General features: G+C 46.2%; 1 protein-coding gene across 1 annotated transcript in view; it reads right to left on the bottom strand.

Moving 5' to 3' along the window:
* adamts17 (ADAM metallopeptidase with thrombospondin type 1 motif, 17) overlaps positions 1-22,583 on the bottom strand; it is an 82,544-nt gene that overhangs the window by 28,742 nt on the left and 31,219 nt on the right. Inside the window, exons 8-14 of the mRNA XM_036544366.1 lie at positions 20,064-20,169; positions 14,305-14,445; positions 12,546-12,696; positions 9,818-9,919; positions 8,784-8,929; positions 7,524-7,693; positions 4,967-5,094 (exon numbers count right to left, since the gene is read on the bottom strand). Of these exons, the coding sequence (XP_036400259.1) occupies positions 4,967-5,094; positions 7,524-7,693; positions 8,784-8,929; positions 9,818-9,919; positions 12,546-12,696; positions 14,305-14,445; positions 20,064-20,169 (944 nt within the window). The remainder of the gene's footprint in view (positions 1-4,966; positions 5,095-7,523; positions 7,694-8,783; positions 8,930-9,817; positions 9,920-12,545; positions 12,697-14,304; positions 14,446-20,063; positions 20,170-22,583) is intronic.

The following is a 22,583-nucleotide window of genomic DNA, read 5'->3' as shown; positions in this document are numbered from 1 at the left end:
CCGGCTTTCTGCCTCAGCTACAGACACGCTCCAAAGCTCAGGAGCGTATAGGGTAAGTATTTACAAATGTCACACACACACACTTCGCGTCTGGCTAAGACACAATCCACAATCCATAAACACACGGGGTTGAATTTTTTGGCTAATCACGGCTACTGGCATGGCGCTCAAATTGATTTGCTGCGGCTCAAGTTATTCGCACCTCTTTAAAAAGATCAAATTCAAACCGTCGTTTGTTATATGAATGAGCAGTTTTTCAGGAATGTGGAAACTGTGCGCATGAAAACCAGGGGGGCAGTGTCTGGAGACATTATCACACATAAACTGCTGAAATAATTCTGAGCGAGCTCTCCTTAAACTGAGGTTTGTGCTAATCAGCGGTATTCAATTTCACATCCTAGGTTCATAGGGGGGTTTGAACAGCTGTGGCTATGATATTAATTCTATTTAATAATACCCTTTGAATCTTCATAGACCAACACTCATCAACATCAAACACTGTCTCTGAGTCTTTTATGCTATCCCCTGCCTCCCCCAAAAGACCTCTAGGTGCCCAGCCAGGTGTGCTCAGAAACAATGGAAATGATGAGAAACTATTTACATGCTTCACATGCACTTCTGTTCTCTGATATCATCTTCAACTCCCAGAAAGCAACACCAGCATAAGCCAGACTGTAATTATGTATGAATAAGGTTTCCTACATACATACACACACACACACACACACACACACACGCACACACACACACACACACATACACAGAGTGGTAGTGAGACACATATTGTGATGTTCTCCATCACTACACCTAAACCACCTGACAGTTGCCTAGCAGTCTGACCAGATAACAAGATGAGTCTTGAAGATAAAACAGATAAATAATAGCCTAATAATAACAACCAAGCCTATTGTTCCAAGAGATGCTTTGTGGGCTAAAGGTAAACTGGCTGCATACTCATTGCAATTTTCCTTATTATGCAGCAGTATCACACAAATCAGGGCGGGGAGGACAATAAAAAATATTTGAGGGTTATGACACAGCAAATAGGCATGAAGAAATCGCTTTGGTACTTCTATTTGTCCTTAGGTGACACTAATTTGATTTAACTAGAGAAAGCAGAACTAATCTGTCTGTCAGAGTGAGCGGCAGGGTCACCCTGCTGGGCCGGACAGGCGGCGCTCCGATCAAATGCTCGCGCCCGCTCTCTGACAGCAAGGACGCAAAGCAGGAGGACATTTCTGGGCTCACTGCGTGGCTGAATTTGAAGGTGGACAGGCACTGCACCGGTCCCCATTATTTTGGTGACACCGGCTCAGCCCAACTCCTTCCCCACAACGTCCCTACCTCCTTCCAAATCCCAGGTTCAGCCGCATGATCATATGGTTTGGATCCTGCCCCGCCCTTCCAAACAAAACGACCAATCCCCACATGACTCCACGCCCCTGATGTAATGAACAGTAAGAAGGAGAGGCTTGTCATTCCTGACAAGTCTCTGCTACTCTGAAACCACTGGTCCAGCGTTATTCTCTCTTTGGCCTTACAGATGGGCTCCGGCCATGAGAGGTGAGGACACAGACTTACTGTGTGGGTTTGGACAGGCTGGACCACACAGCGGTCGGCTCCGGACTCGGCAGCGGAGCCATGGTAACAGTCTCCAAGGTGTCAAGCTTCGTGCTGGGCAGGGCGCTTGACAGGGCCAGTTCTCACACAGCAAAGCCCCTCTGATCCCAGCACGCCCCACACGCAAACCCCACACGGGGCTGCCAGAGTCCGCGACCCGGGCGGAGAGCTGGTGAAGGTGGAACAGCAGCCTGAGAGACCCTGCTCTTTAGCGAGCGAATGACCTTTCGAAGGGCGCTTTGCATGTGATAATGTGCCAAAAACGAGGCTGATCAGACGGAGGGGGGAGGCAGCCCTTCCACCTGTGGGCGTCTGGAAGTGATTTCATCCACTGTGTTGAGCTGCAGTCCCACTGCTCTCTCTCTCACACACACACATACGCAGAGGACGCACACACACATGCACCACAAACACACACATATACATGCAGTGTATACAGACATACATACACATCACACACATAGGCACACACACACACACACACACACACACACACAGAGCACACACAAACACCACACATATACATAGCGCATACATATATACATACACATCATACATAGAAACACACACACATTCATCACAAACAAAACATACATACATACACATACACATCACACAGACACACACATCTGTACACACACCCCATGAACACCCACATATACATACAGTACATACATATGTACATCCCTATGCATACACACACACATACACATCACACACAGACACACTCATACACAGACCCTCCCTCTGTGATTACAGTGTTCACCTGTACACAAACACAAACACACACATACAGTCAGACAGGGTGAATGTGTACACATTCAGCATACACAAAAAACACATACACAAGGAACACACACAAACACACAGGGAATGCACACGCACACACTTTTGGGACACACACACACACCCGCTCTCTCACAGTGCTGTGCTTTATATTCCCTCAGCAGCCCGTCCCAGAGAATGGAACCTTTCTCTGAAATCACAGCACATTCTGCCAATTCCGCTTCCAAAAAACTTCTATCTGTTTCTCTCACAAAACATCTCACTCCCTCAGTCTGGCCGATGATCCCACGGATCAAATTCTGACAGCCCCCATCCCACCTCTTTTCCTCAGAAGAAACACCCACTGAAAACATTGTCTCACAACGAACAAACAGTGCACAGAAATATTTTTCCAAACTTCATACAGTTTACTTTAGTGTGAGGGGATTCTTAAAGCACTATTCACACCGTCCAAAAGCTGTACTGTGGAACTTACTGACCCCAAAAATAATTCGTTTGATTTGAAGATAATCTGCGCATACTGTTTCTTTGGATTCCATTGATATGTGATGTGAAGAGACTAGAGAAAGAAAGACTATTCCTCAGGAAAGGGAGCAGGTTTACTCTGCAAGTATGTCTCCTGCGTCCCTCTTGGAATCAAGATTCCACTTTGATTTACACACGATAGACAAGGTGTCCGTCTCTGTCTCGTGACTGCCAAGGCCCGGGGAACATCATTTTGTTTGCCCGCAGGGCCTCGCGTGATTTGCTGCTCACGGGGGCCCTCGATCAATACAAGACAGATACGCCCTATATATCACTTCTCTGGACCCACAAGGACGGATCGCTTCTCGTGAGGTAATTCGTCCCACTTGCAGAAGCCCGGCCACAGCCAGCGAGGATTCACCGCTGGCGCTCGCAGCACAAAGACACATACGCAAGGAACACACACAAATACAAAGGGAACATACACACACACATACACACTGTGGGGACAGACACACACTCCCTCACAGCAGCACATTCTGCCAGTTCTGGGTTACAGATAGCCCTAGCCGAAACCTTTACTGCAAACCCTAATTCTAATCCTAGCTGTAACCTTAACCTTGGCCCTAACTCTAACCGCAACCCTAATCCTAGCCCTAACCATAACCCTAACCCTAGCCCTAGCCATAACCCTACCCCTAACCCTAGCCCTAAACCTAACCGTAGCCATAATCCTACTCCTAACCATAGCCCTAACCCTAACTCTAACCCCAGCCATAACCCTAACCCTAAACCGAACGCTAGCCCTTTTGTTTTTAGGTGCTCGTGTTACACCCTGGCTGACGGCGGACTCCCTCCTCCTGTGGCCCACCCTTTAAATGCCTCTCTCTGCTGGCCAGCTCTCTGCACCGTAAATTCTCCCCTGCTCATCACCGTCTGTACTGCACTGTATGCAGAACAGATGAGATTAGGTCAGCCCCTGGATGCGGGGATGACTGTTAAATTGGAAGCAAATGAGCATGTCTCCTTCTCTGCTTGTGTAACCCAGCCGGGCACACCACATCATTACAGCCTTCAATTAAGTTAAACAAATTCACTCCCTGAAAACCTGATACTTTTCACCTGAGATGACAGAAGGAGGGAGAAAAAAAGAGGGAGGCGAAAAAGGACGGAGTGAGAGAGACCTAAATATTATGGTAACCCTCCTATATGGGGACTCAGAAACGCAGTGAAAATACAGGTTGGCTGGTGAGAACTCATTAACATGAGCAGGAGTAGGCCTCGTAGACCACCGCTGTACTGAATCAAAGTTCTCCTGCCATTTATGTATATGCTCCTTGGTAAGAGGGCCACTCATGAAGAGGCAGAGGGGCTCTAAAATGTCTGAATACGTGCAACAGTACAGAAGTATTCATAAGGGGTTTCAAACTATAACTCAGCACCAAGCAGACAGGAATATGTATGTATGGGGCAGTGTGTGTGTGTGTGTGTGTGTGTGTGTGTGTGTGTGTGTGTGTGTGTGTGCAGACTGCCCCTGTGAAAAGTAATCTCTGTCAGAGCTGTCCCTCTGGCAGTTTTTAATGTCCACCCCCAGCGATGTCCAACCCCCCTAAAGCAAGCTGGCGTCATTAGCGCCCTGCTGGCTAGCGGTGAGACTGCGCATCTGATGGCCTGAAACCGTCCAGCACACAAATCTCAGCCAGTCCCTGCAAAACGGATAAGCTGAGAAGCCCCCCGAAGAGCTTAAAAAAAATAATAACATTGCGAGTCCTATCTGTACATCTAATGTGTCCCACAGGGAACAGCAAAGAGCCGCTATAAATAAATCTGACGGAAAGGAGCAGGAAGCTTGACCCTGCCCTCCCTCTCTGACCCAGGCTACCTCCTGGGCCAATTAATTCTCAGCAGACACCCCCCCCTACCCGCCTGCCAAAGTCACCAGGCCTGTTTAGACCTGGGCCCTGAGACTGGAACACACACAGAGGCGTAGAAATGAAAATACAGCCTAAAGCACTGCAGAGGGTCAGCCATCTGCGCTCGGGCTGGCAGTGAAGTGGGGAGACCGGACCTCATGGGGTGGGGCGGACACCATTACCTGGCACTTCCCGTTCACACAGAGGTCCGTTTCGTAGGGGCCGCACGGGGTGCCGTCCAGGACACGTTCGGCCACTAAGACGGGAACCTCGCGGCCCACGGGGGTGCAAAACAAGGCGCATGGCTTTTCTGGACAGGAAAAAAAAAGAAACAAAAAGCACATAAATCCACAATCACCGTCATTCACTCATTATCCGTGCCATTTTGCAGCAATCTCGATAATTTCACTCTGTATTTCCCTTACGCAGATCCTCTGCATCCGGCAGGATAACAGAATGTTTATAACAGACCTTCCTCCCCTACTCGAAGGAGCTGCTGCTGTTGAGAAGGCTATTGAAAAAACACCACGGGCGTCCCCTTTTGAGTGACATCCTTGATCGGTCGCCATGATGATCTTTAAATGCCGAGGACTGTTCAATCTGCCGCGGATGACAAAAAAGCCTTCCCCGCGAATTACAGAGGAAAAGATCAAAGATGAGCGGAGCCGCGGCGGCTCCTGATCCCATTTGGGCGAAATTGCACACGCGCGGCACTTCTGGCGGGTTTTGATTTACGTTTGAGGGGAAACAAAGGAAAAGGAGCCTTTAACATTATGAAATGATGGCCATTTTACGGGATGCGAGCGGCGAGTTCAGGTGGAGAGGTTTATCGGGAAGATTCCAATCAGGGCCCGCATTCGTGCAAAAGTAAGCGATTACAGGGCCTGCGTCCCTTCCCTCTTAGCGCGGCTCCTCACCCCAGCTGCCCTCTGAAACATCGCAGCCACGCTACTCTGATGCCTGGGAAACACAGAGAGGGCTGGGAATGGAACTGTGAGGGGAAAAAAAAAACAATCAAAAACTGACTTGTTTGAAGCGACTAACAAACCCACAGTCAGTCCAAAGAAATGTATTTCTAATTTTCTGTGACGGAGGCAAGCGTGCTGTGTGTGTGTGGGACGAATATTGAGCAAATATCAATATCAAGAAGTGTTCTTAATCAGAGACTCCCAAATATTATTTTTTTCGATTACTTACCACTGTCCAAATGTTCCGCTTTCCTGCTGCTGTGCTGTCTCATAAAATCAACACTAGAACCTAATTACCTTGACTGGGGCGAGCAGTTGGCTGCAGCTCCATTATGTGGTGATTGCATGCAAATGATTTAAATTAAAGCGCACGGTTTTTTCTTCTGTTGCTCACACATTTGAAATGAAATCAGCCACGTTTCTTCTCCTTCTGGTTTTCACATGGCAGAAAGAGCAGCTCTGAAACTTTGAACACAGCGTGAGACCAAAATAAGCAAACGCTACACCTGTATTGATGGAAAATTAACGCGTTTGACAAAAAACAAGCCTTTATCAGGTTACTCCATAGTGCCCCCACTTGGGAGAGCCTTTCCTCAGTAATCTTCAGAGAAAGCACTGCATGAATGGACAATAGTTTCCCGCACAATGCAAATTTAGCTCCGATCTATTTACCCGAAATGGGAGTGAATCTCAAATGCAGAGCCAGTGTGTTTGTAAACGTGCAATGTCTGGATAAAGTTGGATGTACTGCCCTGTGGATGGATTTGAATTTTGCTGACTTCTAGTCCATTAGAGGTCAACCGCTAGCGCGCTCGCTACAATAAGTCTTTTGGTAGGCAGAGAAAGAGAGGGTGTGCTGCATTTCACCGGCCTCAGATAAACACACATCCACATCCTGTTATGAAAAGTTAAAAAAGCATACATTTGGCCAGCAGCTGTAATAATTTCACCCAATGACAACGAATTAAATGGGACACTGATTAAAGGTTCTCCGTATTTATAAAAAGCACTGGACCACACGTTCTAGGAAATTATTATTTTCGCTCCACTTTCGTAAACATAATGCTCTCGTTAGTTTCTCTGCGGATCTGTCAAAATCGATGTCGTATCTGGCGAAAGCGGCCCTCTGAGGAAATAAAAATAATACACATATTTGGACGGACTTCAGCTTTGTGCAGCCACCGAAGTATCTGTGATGTTAAAAAGAAAGGACAAAAAGCTTCTCCACCCCGATGTCTTTGACCATTTAAATGCCAGGGTATGAAGCTTGCTTGGCCATGTTTGTAGGAGTCAGCCCTGAGGAAAATTCTCAGGTCTGCGGAAAGTCTGGACTGAGACAGAGCAGCAGACAGCCACAAACCCATCCCGCTTTCATTTTCAGCTTTTGAAGAGCACCAGCCAACATCCCGTCCCCCAGAAAAGGGGAAAACAGCAAGGGGAAGGCAGTCAGTGCCCCCCAGAGAGCGATGAGCCCCGCGAACTCGCAGAGGGGGACCCGTGACAGACACGCGACTCAGCCACCTGACAGCCAGCGAGCGCTGTTCAAGCCGCGCGATAAAGCCGCAGGTGTTGCTCTGCCCGAGAGAAATCTCTGAGAATCCTCCCTGGCACAGGCAGGCCACAGATGTTAGCAGTGTCGCACAGATATGAAATTATACAACGCAAAAAAAAAGAAAGAAAGAGGAAAACAAATCAAGGGGTCGGCGCAACAGCGACAAAAAGCACACATACACGCATTCGTAATGTTGGAGGGGTTGTCGGGGTTGCTCACCGTCGTTGACGACGGCCGTCCACATGTTGCTCTTCTTCTTGCCGGCCTGTCGGTCGTGCGACTGGCACTGCTGGTCCCTGAAGGTGGGCAGGCCCTTGGCACACGGCGGGCCCTCGCAGGCCTTGTGCTCCACGCTGGCCTTCTGACACTGCTTCCCTCCGGGCCCCGGGCTGCAGACAGAGGGGAGGGGGGAGAGAGACTCAGCTTAAAAACCCATAAATTACCGACTCGCACCGCTCAAGGCCCGGCCATCTGCCGGGACTACTTTCCAGCTCCAGATGGAGCCCGTGCTTTCGCAAGAGGAGCGGACTGGATGCAGCCTCTCCCCTTCACTCTGGCTGGGACACAACTGGACAAAGAGACAGACAGACAGATAGACAGACAGACAGGCAGGCAGACAGACAGGCAGGCAAGCAGGCAGGCAGCAGCATTAACACTCTGGCTCGTTTGTGTCAGCTGCAAACTGGCCTCAGTGAGATTTACTCTGTGAGCTAGTCCCAGGGTGCAGGAGAGCGTGGCGCTAACAACGCCACATTCATGCTGCAGTGCCACTAAAAATGTCTTCATCTCTACTCTGAGGTATAAAAAGTTACTCAGACTTCTTGGACCACCTTTGTTACGTCTCCCCTCCTGTGCTGGCATGGAGAAATACCCGATTTCTGTTCATCTTGAAATTATTACCCTGCGCCTCCTGCCAACAGCGCTCGCTCTCCCTCCGTCTCTCTCTCTCTCTCTTTCTCTCTCTCTTTCTCCCTCTGCCTGGCAAGTTGATCATTTTTACATTCAAAGGAAACCGTGCTTGCAGCTTTGTGACCATCACTGTAGTGTAAAGGCAGGTTTCGGCTGCCCAAGCACAAATAAAAACAGTATGTTCCTACTGATGGATTTCCAGGTTGGAGTGAATCACATGGTTGCAATCCACAAGCTAACATCCACAGATTTGATCACTTTAAGAAAGCCAATGTGGCAAGCATTATTCAGTAATGTAAGACACGGTCACCACGAACGTATTGCGACATACTTAGATATCTGATATAACTAATTTAATGATTGAGTGGATTATGTTCTCATTTACTGGGTGAAAGAAAAAGCACAAAAGGTTTAATGATGTCTGCTGATGATGAAGATGAAGATGATGATGAGAGGAGGAAGTATAGGATGAAGACAACGATGCTGAGGGGAGGAGCGAGAGGATGAAGATGATGATGATGATGATGGTGATGAGGAGACGGAGGAGGAGGAAGGTGGGCTCAGACTTACGGGGGGTTGTCGCACTTCCTCTGCCTGAACCTGGCCCCTGTCCCACAGGTGCGGCTGCACATGCTCCACTGGCTCCACTGGCTCCAGTCCCCGTCCACGTGCTGGGGGATGGGCGTCTTACTGACACAGTCTCCCGCCCTGCACCACTGAGACACACACACAGCTGCTCAGACACACACACAGACACACACACACACACGTACACGCATACACACATATGCACACACACATAGAGGTGCTGAGACCCATACATACATACATACACACACACACAGGCACTGAGATCGATATACACACACACACTGCCCCATACACACACATTCACAAACACAGAGTGTCAGTAAGACCCACACACACACAGGTGCTGACACACGCACACACAGGCCTGACCTCAGGCATGCATGCCCAGCCGTGGTTTACAGTGTCAGGAATGTGGATATGCATTTCGAATAATGTGATATTTGAATATTCTATGGCTCCCAAGACAAAATATTGGAATGATTAATCCCTCCACTGGAATATGAAACTCCACTCCTTTCTGTGTAAATATTGACTGACAGCGAAGACATCTGCGTTCACTCATATTTCTGGGCCAGAAAATTAATAATACCAATGATTCTCTGATATTCCATGCAGAGTTATTACTCTCTTCTTCATGAAAGTTGATGAGAAAGAATAAACTCTTCGATTTTTCTTCATTATTTGTTAATTAAGAAGCATTACGTGATTAATCAGTAATCTCATGCTACAAAATTATGATGATTGAAAATTCTCAGCCCTTTTGAGAAATGCGGCATATTCAGCCAACAGAAATATTCAAGTGAGAATTATACAGACACATGGCATTCACAGATAAAGTATACTAAAGTCAAACATATCTTGAAGCTACCCTGAGTCTCTCACCCTCATACAGGTGACCATGGTACAAAAGTGGATGTCTACTTTGAGAAATGAGTTAAGATCATGGTGCTGTGATCAATCTGGTGTGGGCCCACTGGGATTCCCTGTTGCAAAAAAAAAAAAAGGGGCTTTACCTTATCAGCACCACATTCTGTCCCGTCCAGGGGAGGGTCCAGTTTGGTTTTGCAAGAAGAGTCTCCCTCCACCAGACACCACAGCCCGGCGCACATCAGGTGCTGAAAGACAATAGCACCCGTCACGCACCTATTGGAACTAAATGGAACTAACGATCCAAACACATCAGTTATTTTGGCTGTGACCGCTCTGGCACCAACAGTGCCTCCATTGGTTCTGCCATCAAATGTGTAACCGATGACGAGCAGTTAATATTTTCAAAGACAAGCCGAGTTACAGGAGAGGACAGGGCACTGCTGTGCCAAAAGGTTCTCCAAGTAAGCCCGAAATGGCGCCGTTTATTTTTGTGACAGACTGCTGACTAAACTTGGGACATTGGGGACACCGGCTTTGTCTCCAGTGTCCTTTGGTGGGCTGCCATTTGGCACCTTTTTGAGAAGCTTAATCGGTGACTTAAATTTGGTGAGGGGGTAAAGCACCCAGTGGAAATTGCCTGTTACAAGACTGAGAAAGAGCGCTCAACCCTGTCTCTGCTCCACATACTAATGACCACTGGGCCAGCCAGCTGAACTCGCGCTTTATGGGGGCGGGGTGGTAATCTCTCGATAATCATACCACGTTTATTGGCCAAACAGGACATATGGTACTTTTACAGCACGAGGAACTGCATTCACAGATGGCTGAGAAAGTAGCACTCAATGGGACCTGCCTCCCTGACCACGTCTTTATCCAACGCCATAAAGCTGTCAGCGATACAAGCCTTCAAGATTTACCTGTTACTCTCCTAGTCGCGGTTCAGGAGGAAGAACAACCACAAAACCTCAAACGCTTTGCCGAATATGAGAGTGAGTCACTCAGGAGCTTGCATATATGCGCAAAAAATAGCTTTATGGACACATTCGTTTTTTCACTCTAGTTTTACAGCCGAGTTTTCAAAGTTTCGTTGAGTATGAGGATAACTTCAGAATAAATTTTCCTTGAGCAGTCTATCACGATATACAAAATATGATGATATGATTTAATATGGGTGTTCTTAAGTAGAACATTTCTTTAGGAGATGCAGTTTAATTACTACCATTGTATGCACTTTATAATCCCTATGGTCATGATGGCTTACATGATTGAGTGAAAAGAAAAGGCGTAAGAGAGTGTGACTTGAACGCTATGATTTTGAACACTAGACCTGACAACTTTCCCTCACTGGTAATTCAGAAGCCTGGTTCCCTCCACAGAGACATTAATGTACCCTGCCATGTTGCTGAGATGACGAGTGGAAATGTTATCTCCAAAGGGCAAGCAGGCAAACGGGAGAGAAGCTTTTCAGTTCACACTCATTTACCAATAATAGCCCCCCGCCTGTCTCTGGGGCCCTGTCTCTGTCATCAGCGTCTTGAGGAAAGATGGCGCTTCCATCTTCGTATCTGCAGGCGACTGCACAACTCACCGCTCTGTGACTGACAGCTCACGACACGGCCGTTTCTCAGACAGACTCGTAAACCAAATACGCCAAATTCCTCGTACACAAATCATGTCAAGCTGTTTTTTAAGGGGGGAGGGGGTCCTGTTGCAGCTAATTTGGCCTGATCTGATGGTGGTGACACTGGAATTTGACTGGCATTACCTTGTGCTGGAGTTAAATTCACCGATTACATCTGTGTTATCGTATCAATTTCATGAGTCCACAAACTGCACAGGCTAATGATAAGGGGTAGTGTCATTATAAAGCTGCTGATCTACAGATTAGCAGGATTATTGCTTGTAACAAAAGCAGGACTTGACTTTATCTTCACCTGGGTGGACAATTCAGTTTTGTCTTGTAGATGCTCAATAACGTTTTGTAATCTTACAGTCGACCATCCCCTGGGCAGCAACATGGCCATTAAAGCATCATAGTCTGACTGCTTTATGTCCCCATTCCTTTGACCTCTGTTGATGGACAATCCATCTCTGTCAGGCCTGTTTTATGAGAAAGCCATGGCTTCCTTTGGGTCTGGGCCTTCAGGTTGTCTAGACAATGCTTGGTTGTACATTTCGAATAATATAATACGCTCATCCATTCTAGTTGGGTGCTAAGTAGGGAGGATATACAGTTGTAAGGAGCTGACAAAAATCTGGCAGGATCATGGAGAAGAATTATCTTGTGCCTGAGTACCCCTTCCAACAGATAATGCTCAGGCCTTGGCCAGCTACTTTGGCAGCTCTACGCCTTACAGAGGTGCGTACTGGACATACTGGTACAGCCTGGAGTGTCAGCGCAGTGAGCATTAGGACATAACCTGATGTGTTCATTACCAAACCTCCGAGTGTCAGCCAAAGTCATTTTCAATGGTATTTCTTTTTGGCAGGTCACCATGGAAACTTCGAAAAACACAAGGGCAATTTAAGAATACACAGCACACATGCAGTAACGGTCATATTTCAAAGGAAAACACAAAGAGAAAACAAAAACTGACCATTCAAATATCTCCACTCTCAGTGGACGTTTTGCACCTTCAGCCAAAAGGCCACGTCCAACCAGAGCATCTGAGAGATAATGGACAGTGTGAAACTATACCGGCTGTTAACAATATCAGGGGCTGCTGGAGCCCTCAATAAAGTCACTAATGTGCTGTCCAAATATACAAGTAGCATCTGTCACAGGCCTGGAGCAGCAGCGTCAGCTCAAGGCCTAATATCAGACTAATCCTAAGAAAGCAGTGTGGGGAAGAGAGGCGAGGCCAACCCTACCTCCATGTTATTGCAGAACGTCGCGTTGGTGCCAAACAAAATCTGACACTGCTCGTCGGCGCTGTAGTGCATGCCGGGTAGCTTGGGGGGCAGGCGGACCGCGTGGCGGCTGCGGGGATCCGTCTGCAGCAGGCAGCCGCTGGCTTTCGACCTGTCCGCCACAGGAGGCATGCAAGCGTTAGGGCTCCAGTCAGCCGATCCGCGCGGGGAAAACAAGGAAAACAAAGCAGACCCAGCCGCACACAGGCCCTTTTTCCCACAGGAAAGAAAGCCGCCGCAACCTAGCCTGAACCCTCGGCTAAAGCTAGAGCAACAGCCTCTGTTTGTTTCACTACGGAGACCTCGACTCAACAGTGAGTTACACTGTTGAAAATATTTCTCACAGGAAAGGACCAGTGAGGCCCTGTAATAACGTCCATAAATTCACCAATAACTGATGGGAGGCACTTCTGTTGGTTGAGAGATTTGTGGCTTGTCTTGGTATTTTTTATTTCTTAATCATTACTGTCTGGTGAATGAGGCCAGATTGGACCATGGACTTCCACTGCAGCAAAAAGCTACTGAAAAGCTCAACAGAGTCTAGCTTCTTCATTGGCCATGTCTCCCATTTAGAAACACCAGTCCCTGAAATAGACTTCACGCTATGCTGAACACCTTCCCCTCACACCCTGGGTGTCAGGTACTGAAGATTTCAAACAAACCACAGCACATGTAGGTTTTAGGAGGGGCACAGATCAAATTTAATGAGCTGCCTCTGTGGGAGAGAAAAATACAGTTCTTTTTGAGACATATGGTGGAAGTCAATCATGCATACCAACTGATGCCTGGAAATCGACTACTGTAATAGTTAACAAGAAGGAGCCCAGAGCTACCGCGTAGCACATTATAAATAAATTGTGTTTAAAAAGCTATTCAGCGGCACAGTTTAATTAAATTCAGTCAGGGCAATAATCACTTTTTTGTTTGCGAGGGGAAAGACAGCGTATCAACACGCTATCAATTATGGGGCCTTTGTCATTTTCCAGCTCTTTAATTTTCTGGCCACAAGTTCAGGACAGCAATGAAGTTTTCTTATGCCTAATTCATCAGCAAGCATTTCCTTATCAAAGAGCCATAATTAAAACCACTGGTGAAGAAGACATCAGAAAAAAAAAGATCCTACAAATTAGTGCCATGCCTGCACTTAGACCCTGATATATATAAAGCAGCAGTAGGCAGTTTCTCAATGTGGATTCTGACCACTCTGTCCCGGTGTGTGCCCTTTGCTACGCCCGCGTCTCTGCACAGCTGCTCTGACACGTTTCGCCCTCCTGTCCAAGCGGACAGAGTTTCCCTGCACCACATCTCCGAGAGGAGACTGTCTCTCCAATCAGCGCTTTCTGATCCATTAATGAGGACATAAACAGCAGAAATCACAGTCATATGTTCCCCCAGCATTCTGAGAGAGAAAGAAAGAGGGAGAGAGAGACAGAGAGCGCTTAACGGGGAGAGGCATTGCATCAGTGTCTGGAGTGGTGGCGAGGCCCACGCTGGAACCATGTGTGCGCTCTGTCTCACTTTCCTTACGTTATTTTTCCTGTCTGCTCAGGACTGAATGAATTAAGCCCAATCCAAAATAATGTCCCACTTTTGGGGCCCCGGGACATGCGCTAGGTGCAGAGCCCAGACCTCCCTGCCTCAGGCGCGGAGAAGAGAGAGAAGGGGGAGAGAGAGAGAGAGAGAGAGAGAGAGAGAGAGAGAGACTGGACACTCGACTGACCTGAGGAAGTTCTCCAGGTCATCCCGGCTGCAGGAGGACCAGGAGAGGTCGCTGGGGTTGCGGCCCTTCACCCACTCGCCAGACATGATGTGGGAGTGGCCGGTGCAGGCGGAATGGTCGTCGTCGTGGCTCATGCCCATGCTGTGGGGGAGAAGCAGACATGAGGCCCCCTTTTTTTTCCGTCCGCGCGTATGCCCCGTCCAAAAACTGCCGTGCGCCCGTCCAGATGGGGCAGGGAAGTGAAGGGCCTCGCTGGACGCCTCGGCGCAGTCTGGGCAGCACGTGGAAAACTGCTTAAATGCTACCGCAAGGAAGCACGTCTGCGCTGCAAGAGAAAGGGATTTCGCCGAGGACGATTATTGTGCGTTTCTTCTAAAGCCATGACCTACATTTGCAAATTAAAAACAACAACCTAGTTTGAACTTGGAGCAGCAACTCAGGAAGTAATAAAAAAAAACACACACACACACAATAGTATGCAGAGTCCCAGCTTCAAGCTTTAGCTCAGTTTCAATGCAAGGGATGTAAAATTAAACTGCGAGAGACCCTCTCTCTGCAGAACACACGAGTAAGACATGAGATACCAAGCGGATCACTGAGCTCTATAACTCAAAGCCTTTAACATTTATTTCAGGAAAAGAGAGCCCGGCTCTCAAAAAAAATCCTTGCTCCCTTCACCATGCAGTAAATAAGCGAGCGGTTGGGTCTTGAGCCTAAGTAAGAAAGAGGACGATGATGCATTCCTGTGTCACCTAAGCAGTCCCTGCCGGGTGGGCTGGGTGACTGGCCCCGACGTTTTAACAACTCTGAATTACTGCCGGGTCAAAGCCACGCGCCAAGGGGCAGCGGCACGCTGGTCCGCCACGCTGGGCCCAGAGACGGCGCGAGACACCTGATGCCGCAAGTGTCCTAAAACTCGGGAGGCCGCAGTGAAGCTGCCAGGAAAGAGGACGGTCTGTTCAGCATTAAAGTGCGTCTGTCTGAGCTCCACCAAACACTGTCTTCTAACTGGGTCACTTTGTATTGCGCTGGTCTGGGAGCAGCGAATATCCTCTCATTGTGTGCAGCCGCACTGCTGTAATAGTGGTGGTGCAGGTGGGTGTATACTAATCAATTCAACAAAGAAAAATCCCGTCTTGCGCTAAATTGGTTTATAACCATTGAAAGCATTATTGGGAGAGTGAGTGGTATATTTAGGGTTGGCTGAGTGAGTTATAACTGGATTTCAGATGTTAGTGAGGTTGTAATGAGTTAGAGGTAAGGGTTAGCTTTGCTAGAGCAAACTAAAAATAAAGTGATCCCTTCCAAAAGACAAAGACTGTGAGGCCTTTTCAATCTGCTAACTCTATATGGGAAAAGACTGAGCATTCCATTGCATTTAATACGAGGAGAACTGGAAATTTGTCAACTTGATTACCAGCGTTCTTCAAGCTAATTGTGTTTGATCACCGATGTTTGCTTTAATTTATTGTGTTACCTTTCTGCTACATCCACAGGGTTTGATAAATGCTCTCTTGTAAGACAAACCCTGCAGATTTAGTTGTATATGAGAATTTTCTCTTCCTCAATCAAATCCATTGGAAAGGGTGGTCTTATGGCAAACTTTCACACGCATTGTACTCATCACTGAACCTGGTGGTCCATAGATTTATCTCTGCAGCCTGAATAATGTGTAAAATTAAAATGATGTCCTGGGTGGGAGAGGCCCCTTAACGGGAATGAAAGGAATTACTATAATAAGACAGTAGATATATAATTGGACATAAAGATTCCAATGAGTTTCGACAGTTCGGAAGGCAAATGCATAAATCTCCGTGGCATCCAGCCAAAGCCATTATTGCCTGTGACTTTCAAAATGAGCGATACAGAAATTCCTCAGCTTTACCACAAAGTCGGCTGTATGCCATTATGGAAACAAATAAAGATCAGTCTGTTTCATCCAATGTCCCTGACCATGTGAGTGACAAAGTCGACTATAAATGGCATTCACCAGTAACAATGGTCGGCAAATAACTCTGAAGTGAAAAGCAGCTCTCTGTGCTTCATGGTACACTGCAGTAGGAAGGCAAGCCGTTATCTTAAAAGTGGCAACATGGCTGACTTAAGAGGCTAACCATTCTCTTGTAGCACAGTAGACCACCTTTCTGGCAACATTCCATAACACAAAAGCAATCAAAGGCAGACCAGCCTGGATCAACAAAAGTTAGCTCAAAGTAAACATCAGGAGAAATCTCTTCACTTAGTCAATTTATTCAACAAAGAATGGATGTGCTTGGCCAATAAGTTTAAGGCCAAACCTATTTTATTTCTGGCAAAAGCTAACTGTGAAGATAATGCTTCAAACCTTGTAGATATGATCCTACGGTACATGACCAAAGGCCAACAGCTATTGCTAAATAATGAGGCCATTTTTGGTATTTAATCCAATAAATGAATACTTAAAGTAGAATTAACAGCAAAACTTTACACAGTATGCTTCTTTTCACAAGGCAAATAAAAGGTTTGTGCTGTGTTCTTCAAAACCAAAAAACAATACACCTTTCAAACAGAAACTTTCAACTAAATTGACATGCTGTATTGACTGGCCATGAACTTTCACAAGGCTAAAGAAGACTTGCTTTTAGGAAACACGACATGCTCTTCCATTCAATTAAATGCTCTGCAGTTCAAGAAACGATCAGAGCGACGAAAAAATCAATACACCCTGCCTTTGTTCTGACAAGTCTCTCCATGCACACTTTGGAAATTGTGTAATTAAAAGTGACTGGGCGACAGGACATAGCTGCCATCAAAGCCTATCATATATTTTACTTGTTCCATGAATAATCCAGATGAACTTGGAATGGCACTAATATCATCTTTTTTCCCCTTTACACTTTCCTTTGAAATGTCATCACCACAAATATTCCCTTTGTAACTGGTGTCCAAGTCAACTTTTTAGTTCTATACTTCTGAAGCTGTACATGCAGGACAGTTCTTCAGAACTACTGCTCAAAATCTAAAAATGCAACACAGACAATGAAGCCAGGTGCTGTAAACACCTTAGATTGTGAGCTTGTTTAGAGGGTGACGGACAAACCTCACAGTCTGCACAGGGACATGGCTGTGAATTCTGTGACTGCACAGACGTGATGACAAATCAGATCTTAACAATCCCCAAAATGGGCGTAGCTATCACATGTTACCAGTGGCTCATGAAGGGAATGCTAGTGGTGACCAAAGCCTTGACTGGTCCATACAAGCCTGTGATTCACAGGTCACGTTAGCTCATCCCATTATTGGGTTCATGAAGCTACACCCTATAATCTCTAAGACAGGTGGCTGGGGACACATCCCTCTAATGGAGGCACCACTGGTCAAGCCTGCGTGCCCTCCTCCGTGCAGAACAAAAAAAACACGAGTACAGTAAAAGTATCTGACGTGCGAGATTACATCTTTAAAATTAACTGCAAGAAGGAGCACCTGAACATAATATTCCCCGTTTAATAAAGTGTTTTACAGAGTCTGTACAATGAGGGCTTTTACAGTACTGTATGTAATTTGTGTGGCACCGGGTTTATAATGACACCCCCCAGTAAAGGCAGCGGTCGGGCAAGCCGTGTGCCAGCTCATTACACCTTGTCATTAAACCTGGTCCTGCCTGGCCATTAAACTTTCTGCTGGACGCTGATGCTGGACCGATAGTGGATAGAGTCTATGATAACTCTAGAGAACACTGGCAAGGCCTCAAACACCCTGGCAATGCTGATATGTATTTTTAACAATATTTCCAAGTTCGTTTTTTTTTTTTTTTTGTGGTGCAGGCTTTCCATTATCCTACACTCAATGAAGGCTTTATGCGAGCTTTAAAACATGGCTCCTGCTATAATTAGACACCCATTTCAAATTACCTTAACACACAGAGGTCTGTTTAAAAGTGTTCAGATATGTAGATTGAATAAAACGGGCTTGAAGACCATTCAAAATGCATGTGGGGAGTTTGTTCAGCTTTGCTAGAACGTTAACCTTCGTTAAGACATGGAAACAAACTCTCGAGTGATAAAACGACTCCTATGACGCACATGTGATTATTCAATTACACACAGCTTTTTCTGTATGAGGGAATACATGCATTGCTAAAAGGCATGTTGGATGTGCTTGAAACAGAATGTGTCATTACTGTACAACGTACAGTATCTAAACAATTAATCTTACAACAGCACGCCTACTGTACTTCTGTTAGCAAGGACACCAACCATAAGTAATGGCAGAGAAAGAACCCACTACAAGACAGAGAGTGTGAGAAGAAAAGGTGTTGGCTGTAGTGTTAACAACACTGATGCACACCCCTGCATTTTTGGGAAGAGCTAAAAACACGGTCATGAACTGTCTTTCCTGTGAAGAGGGTGTGTCGCTTCCCCAGCAACGGACAATGTTTTGTGGTGTTTAATTCCAAAAACACCCAAACAAATCAAAGAGACATTTCATTTTCCATGCGACTTTAAGGGTTTCAGTTTAACAAGACTCCATGTAGCCGGACAGGACAGACATCTGAATATATGTGAAAGCAGTTCTCTGGGGACATGTACAGTCAACAGTTAATCTGGGAAATTACCTCCATAAAGGATGGTTCACACTTGGGTTCACACCCAAAAAAAAATTTGGGACACAGCACAACCATTGTAAACCTGGAGCCACAATTATTGTGTGTAAACGATATATGCCCAAGCACATCACGCCCTCAACTCACGCTACACACGGTATAAAAAGCCACACGTGCATGTGCTACTTTGCTCCCAGTGAGCTGTCCCATCTCTGATGCCCCGCCCCCCCATCCCAGGAGCACCTCCCCCATTGGTGCATAGCTGTGTGGGCTGGGCGAGGCTGCGGCCACTGGGTTTCCCCTACGCTTTCTGCACACGCTCTTCCTTGGCTCTCTTCACCCCCCTTTTATTTACAGAAGGAAGGGATCGGGATTAGATGGGAAATCATTTATAGAATCCTGAAACGCGAACCGCCGGTGGAGTTTGGCAAGGAGAGAACTGGGGGAAGGCGTGGGCGGGGGATAACCCCCCCTCTGCCACACACGGTGTCCCTAACATCTGTCACCCGGTGGCTGCAGCTCGAGGCTCGCATCCAAACCTTCACGTAGAGAGAGAGAGAGAGAGAGAGAGACTCATCACAAATCGAGGGGGGCTGCCAAATGGACACGCTTTACGGGTGCCTCGCATCTCCTGCACTGTGAGAGTCACGGCTCATAGCAGCATAGAGACAATGACAAACGCTTCACGCTTTGCTCAACAGACATATGAAAACCCATAGAAATCCCATAACAAAGCCTGCTCTGGATGCTAGCGTGGAAAGAGGAAAACAGACATCGAGTATTAGTCCTGATGTACACCGTTGTTTGGGTCCAAACAGTGCGTCTGTGCACTCCTGCAATTTTTTTAAAACTTTGTTTATTTAGAGATTAGAAGGCTTCATTTTTTAACAAGCCACACAGATGTCCCCTGCTAAGATGTTAACAGTACAAGCAGTGTACTCGCAGTCTTAAAGAAGAAAAGAAATCACTACTTTTCCGAAGATAAGCCACAGGAGGAGCACTTCTGGTGAACAAATAGAATCCACCACGATTATCAGCTGTATGTATGAAACATTTGGTAAAAATAGGCAGAAAATGGTTGAATGGCCCAGCAGAGAATAAGAAACAGCACAAAGTGGGTGTGTGTACTCTGTAATGCATGTTTGTGTAATGACGGTGGGTGTGTCTGTGCACTTACTTGTGGCCGAGCTCGTGCGCGATGGTGAAGGCCAGGTTGAGCCCATTGTCCTCTGCCAGCACGCACTTCCTCTTGGAGCTGCAGGTCCCTCCCAGATAGGCGATGCCTGCAGGGGGAAACCAGGCGATCGCGGGTGAGAGGCCCTCTGCCACTGCCAGTCCACAGAGCTGATGCTTCTGCGGCTTCTCCACAGGCTTGGAATTTATCATAGTCAACCACAGAGCTCTTCTCTCTATCACTTTTTCTTTCCACCCAATGTTTTTCCCAATCTGCTTTCATTCTAAAAAAATGGATGCAGGTTACCCATGCATGCACTGCAGTGAAGTCTTTCTAAGACCTTTCTACTGTCTACACATCACATTACATTACATTAATATTCATTTACCAGACGCTGTTATCCAGAGCGACTTCCAACACAAAAGAACACAAATGTACACACCATTAACTCAAAATAGTATTAGAGCTTAACATATAGCTTTTAATCAGCTTTGTTCTGTTTCGGGTCCTTGACACTTGAATATTTGTTAATCTTACCCGTTTTACCATCGCTAGTTCCTGTTTTTCATTAAAATCAAAAACTTTGACAGTGGATGACACGTCATGCCTCCTTTGTTGAACCTGAAATTGCACTTGATTTATTTATCCATCACTGAATAGAGATAATCAGTCTCTTCACATTTCCCAAAGAGCATATTTCTCACACTGTCTGTTCTGAGAGATTTCTATTTATAATCAAAATCTGCCTTCAGCAAGTATTATAAAATGGAATGCAAGATGATGGAACACACTTGGACCACAATCTGAGGGTAACATCATTTGAGAGTTGGCCAAAACAGCTAAACTAGCCTTTGTGAGCTCCACTGTCAGCTCAGCAGCCCTAGGAAGAGCTCTTTGATGCTGACAGATCATTACAGCTGGAGTAATTGATGATTGGTCTTAATAGCTGATAACACTGTTCTGCACCTGTTCTAGCCTGGCTTCCTCTCATGTCAGCTCAATTACATTACCTAATAAAATAGTTAGAGTAGATTTGCTCTTTCGGCTTATCTTTGGTTGCCTCGAGCGGGCCGAGGGGAATTTTTCCTTGTGAGAATTTTTTCAGTCATTCTAAGAAAATCATTGACACTACTTTTAACTATATGTAAGAGCAAGGCTTCCAATTAGGGCATCTCTCTGTATCAAATCAAGCACAGCTTGATTGCATCTCACTGACTCTATTACCGCCAGTCTAAGTAATTTATTTTCTGCTGCTACAGCATCCTAGCAACGTCTTTTAATAATAACCACTACATCGTTACATTATTGGCATTTAGCAGACGCTCTTATCCAGAGAGACTTACAATTTTGTTACCTATGTAACCCAACAATGTTACCCATTCATACAGCTGGGTATTTACTGATGCAATTCTGGGTTAGGTGCCTTGCCCAAGGGTACAGCAGCAGTGCCCCACCGGGGAATCAAACCGGCAACTTTTTTGGTTACGAGTCCTGCTCCTTCCCACTATGCCACACTGCCACCCACTAAGAATGCTGTGAATGTGTGTATGTGTAATGTGCAATGCTTTTATAAGAAATGTGGTCCATGTACTGCTATGAAACAATTCTTTCACAAAGTACACCATATGAAAAACTGGACTGACAGGCTGACTGATTGATTATTTGATTCAGTTATTCATTCATTACCATTGTCCTTTGCCATTTAACAGCAGCTACACAGATTGCACTGTTTCCTGGTCCTCTTCACACATATGCTAGCCAGACTACAGGGTACAGTTCGACAACAAAGTCTCTTCTCTGTTTCATGGAGGTCTAGTTTAACGTCCATGAGGAAGTATGTTGCAGCCACAGGAGGGGATTGTGGGAGGAGTGAACCCACTCCGGGCAAAACCCGGAGGAGGAAAGGATGGAGAGATCTGGTGAAAATATGCGACCACAATGATAACTGAACGCACGAACAGAGATTGTGTTTCTTGTCTTAAGTATGTTTTGTCCAGCACGTTCCAAGTCTAGAATATATAAAGGATTACACTACCCTAAACTACTGGCTACAAAAGTAGCTTTAACTGTATACCGATGCCAAACAAATGGCTTTATTCAGAGATGTGGTATTGAGACTGCAACCACTTAAACACATGCACCTAGATATCATCAGCTCCAATGGGCATGTGCAATGACAATCCTACAGTTTACGAGGCCACGTCCTAATGAAATTCTCAGAATCTCAACATTATTGTTACAATAAACCGGGGCAGTTGGCATGTTCCAGTGAATCATGTGGATGACATATTCTTCCCCCAGCTGTAGAGTCAAAATACTGTTGGTCTGTGCAATTACAAAGGAAAGCCTACTCCCTTGTGCTCCATCCACACTTTGTGAACAAGGTTACACACTCGTGATGTAGCCGAGTCTTTCAAAAGCTTTCAAGGGTTATTTTAACGTGGGACTGAGGACTTTCAGGGCCAGAAATAAGTGCCTTTGTATTTTGAAAAAGTAATCAATCCTGGAAAAGTCACCCAGCTG

This window comes from Megalops cyprinoides, chromosome 13, assembly GCF_013368585.1.
Source record: "Megalops cyprinoides isolate fMegCyp1 chromosome 13, fMegCyp1.pri, whole genome shotgun sequence".
NCBI lineage: Eukaryota > Metazoa > Chordata > Actinopteri > Elopiformes > Megalopidae > Megalops > Megalops cyprinoides.
Note: the sequence above shows the minus strand (reverse complement) of the source record. Positions and strands in the feature narration are given on the sequence as shown.